At 41.7% G+C, this 2,770-nt stretch overlaps 1 protein-coding gene across 1 annotated transcript in view; it reads right to left on the reverse strand.

Moving 5' to 3' along the window:
• The window catches only part of slit2 (slit homolog 2 (Drosophila)), an 85,957-nt gene that overhangs the window by 10,135 nt on the left and 73,052 nt on the right, over positions 1 to 2,770 (reverse strand). The window contains exon 28 of the mRNA XM_031876310.1: positions 2,577 to 2,716. Coding sequence (XP_031732170.1) covers positions 2,577 to 2,716 — 140 coding nt within the window. The remainder of the gene's footprint in view (positions 1 to 2,576; positions 2,717 to 2,770) is intronic.

Raw genomic sequence — 2,770 nt, forward strand, 5'->3', positions numbered from 1 at the left:
ACAGCACAAAGTCCACTCTGGGAATAATTACACAATTGCCGGGGGATCGATGGGAATGCGAGTGAAACGGTGGGAGACGCATGTTTAGTATCAGTGCTGCCTCGCTTATGTAGACGCATTCGTATTGGCTTATTTTTAAATGGGAGTCCTCATTCAAAGTAAACAGTGGGTGTCTTCTTGTCCCAGTCTATTAGCTTTGGATTGTACCTGCAAATGGTTTTAATAAAGAGGACCATTAAGGGAACCTGGGAGTTTGAACTAAAACACTGCGACTGCTTGTTTGTTATTAGACAATGTTTCTGTAAAAAATGCCAAGTGTGGCTGTATTTCAGTGTGAGACTAGCATATTAAAAGAAGCCGTATTAGCTTTAAGAATGTTTTTGAAACTTTGCGTTAGATATTTAAGTTACTAACAGCAGATTATACGTCAACTCGTGAGACATCAAAAGGACACCAGATAGACTTGCTGGTCACTGACAGACAGCACCCACCGGTTTTAACAAGTGAAGCCAATGTGGAATCGCTTAAAACTTGCATTCTCTCTACTGGCCATCAGGGGGCGACTCCTCTGCTTGCAAAAGTCAGATTGTATAGAAGTCTATGAGAAAATTGCCCTACTTCTCACTTGATTTATTACCTTAGTGAATATCGTAAACATGAGTTCATGGTCTCAATCTCCAGTTTCAAGTCTTCTTCAATACAGCATGATGTTCATTTAGTAACTTATGGTCCATTTAGAGTCAAAAGACCATAAAGCAGAGTATGCTTTAGGGCGGGCTTACTGTGACTGACGGGTCGCTACCACTACAAGAGCCGTATACGACGTCTCTACGTCACTCCTCCTCAGTCCAAATATGGTCACTTCCGTTTAGTGGTTGTAAAAATCCAAGATGGCGACGGCCAAATCGTTGAACTCAAGGCTTCAAAACTGAGGTCCACAAACCAATGGGCAACGTCACGACCACTACGTCCACTTCTTATATACAGTCTAAGGTCCCCACCAAATGCGCAATTTACTCCCGTGTCAGTAAAGTTTGATAAAAAAAGGATATAACCAAGTGAATATTTGTGATCCGCTTTCAAAGATTTATGTGTTCTTGTGGGATTAATGGTTGCCAGATCAACACATCATTGTTTTTTAGCTAAATAGCTAAATCATAGAATAACACCAGTCTTCTCCTTTAATGTCAAAATGATAACCTGTAATGTTATGACACAATATTTACCTTTGGCTTTAGTAATAACATGTATACACCAATCAGCAAGCAGAACAACCCCAGATGCCTGAGAGGATGAATTACAAACTGTTTGAACATCAAGGACATGCACTGCTAACATGGAGCATGACCGCATAACAGTGAGTTAAATCTGTGAGCAATGTTTCTGGGGAGCGTGGATAGAGCGCAGGAAATTAGGGAAGGAAAGGAAGGAAAGGATGGAAGGAAGGAGAGAGGGACAGGAAGGACGGAGAGAAGAACAGACTAACCTCTCTCCACCTCATTGGTAGCAGCTGAAACCACACACACACAAAAAAAACACACAGAAGACAGATGATAGAAAGCAGAGTGAGACGGGGAAACAGACGCAGGACAGCGAGACACAGAAAGACAGAGAGAGAGAACACCGCCACAAAGGTTAGCAGTCAGAGATGATTAGCACAGTGCAAAAGCAGACAAACAAGTAGCAACAGAGATTTGTCTGCAGTTCATTACGGTGAAAAGTTTCAGAAGTAAATGTGCCATTTCTTTTTCTCAAAGACAATGTACCGTGACTCACAGTTGGAGCACTTCTACAGCTTGAATCGGCATCGAACTCAAAGTTATAAAAAATATCTGCTTTGAGAAAAGGTACAAGCTTGTGTGCACATGAAAACTACTACGTTTGAGGCAATACAACCTGCAGCTCAGACCAATTCAGTTTTGATTTCTGATGCTGGCTTCTTCTCCATGGCAACAGCGGACAAGGATCATGGATATTGTGGTTTTTGAGCCATATGCCTTACCAAAATGACGGGCAAACATGATATCTCAGAAACAAAGTTGAGATAGTTCAAACTGGTGGCCACAACTAGGCCTGTCACGATAACTACTTTTGTTGGACGATATTTTGTCCCAGAAATAATTGAGATAAACTATATTATTTTCATTTTAAGACCATTTTATGCCACCGATATGATATATGATAATACAACAACATAATAATGCAAGTACATCCTGTTAATTCTTAAGAATATTCAGACATTGCAATTGGAATATGGAAAAAAAACCACAACCAAAATAATAAATAAAATGCACTCTCTAGCTCTGTTAACAAACATGTGCAATGACCACGCAATGTCCAAGTGTTGTAATGGTAGGGAAAACATCGCTGGCAAACAAACACACGGGTAACATGGAAGTCAAAAACAAGGTCATGTCCATAATCACATCGTACGATACGTTTATAGCGTAATTATCGTGACAGGCCTCAGACGGACATAAACCCACAGGATAGTTACTTCATCCTGGAGAGTTCAGTGTTCGCTAATCTTGACCAATACAAACTGTGAACTGGGAATAGAGAACGGGGAGCGTTACCTGTGTATTCTGGGGAGCACATGCACGTGTAGTTGTTGATTCCGTCGACGCAGGTGGAGTTGTTCTCGCAGTCGTTGTCCTCACAGTCATCGAAGTTGATCTCGCATGAGTCGCCCTCGAAGCCCTCCGGACACACACACCTGAGATCACACACACACACACACACACACACACACACACACACACACACACAC

The sequence above is a fragment of the Anarrhichthys ocellatus genome, unplaced genomic scaffold (assembly GCF_004355925.1).
Source record: "Anarrhichthys ocellatus isolate YVR2014 unplaced genomic scaffold, GSC_Weel_1.0 scaffold107, whole genome shotgun sequence".
In the NCBI taxonomy this organism is placed as follows: domain Eukaryota; kingdom Metazoa; phylum Chordata; class Actinopteri; order Perciformes; family Anarhichadidae; genus Anarrhichthys; species Anarrhichthys ocellatus.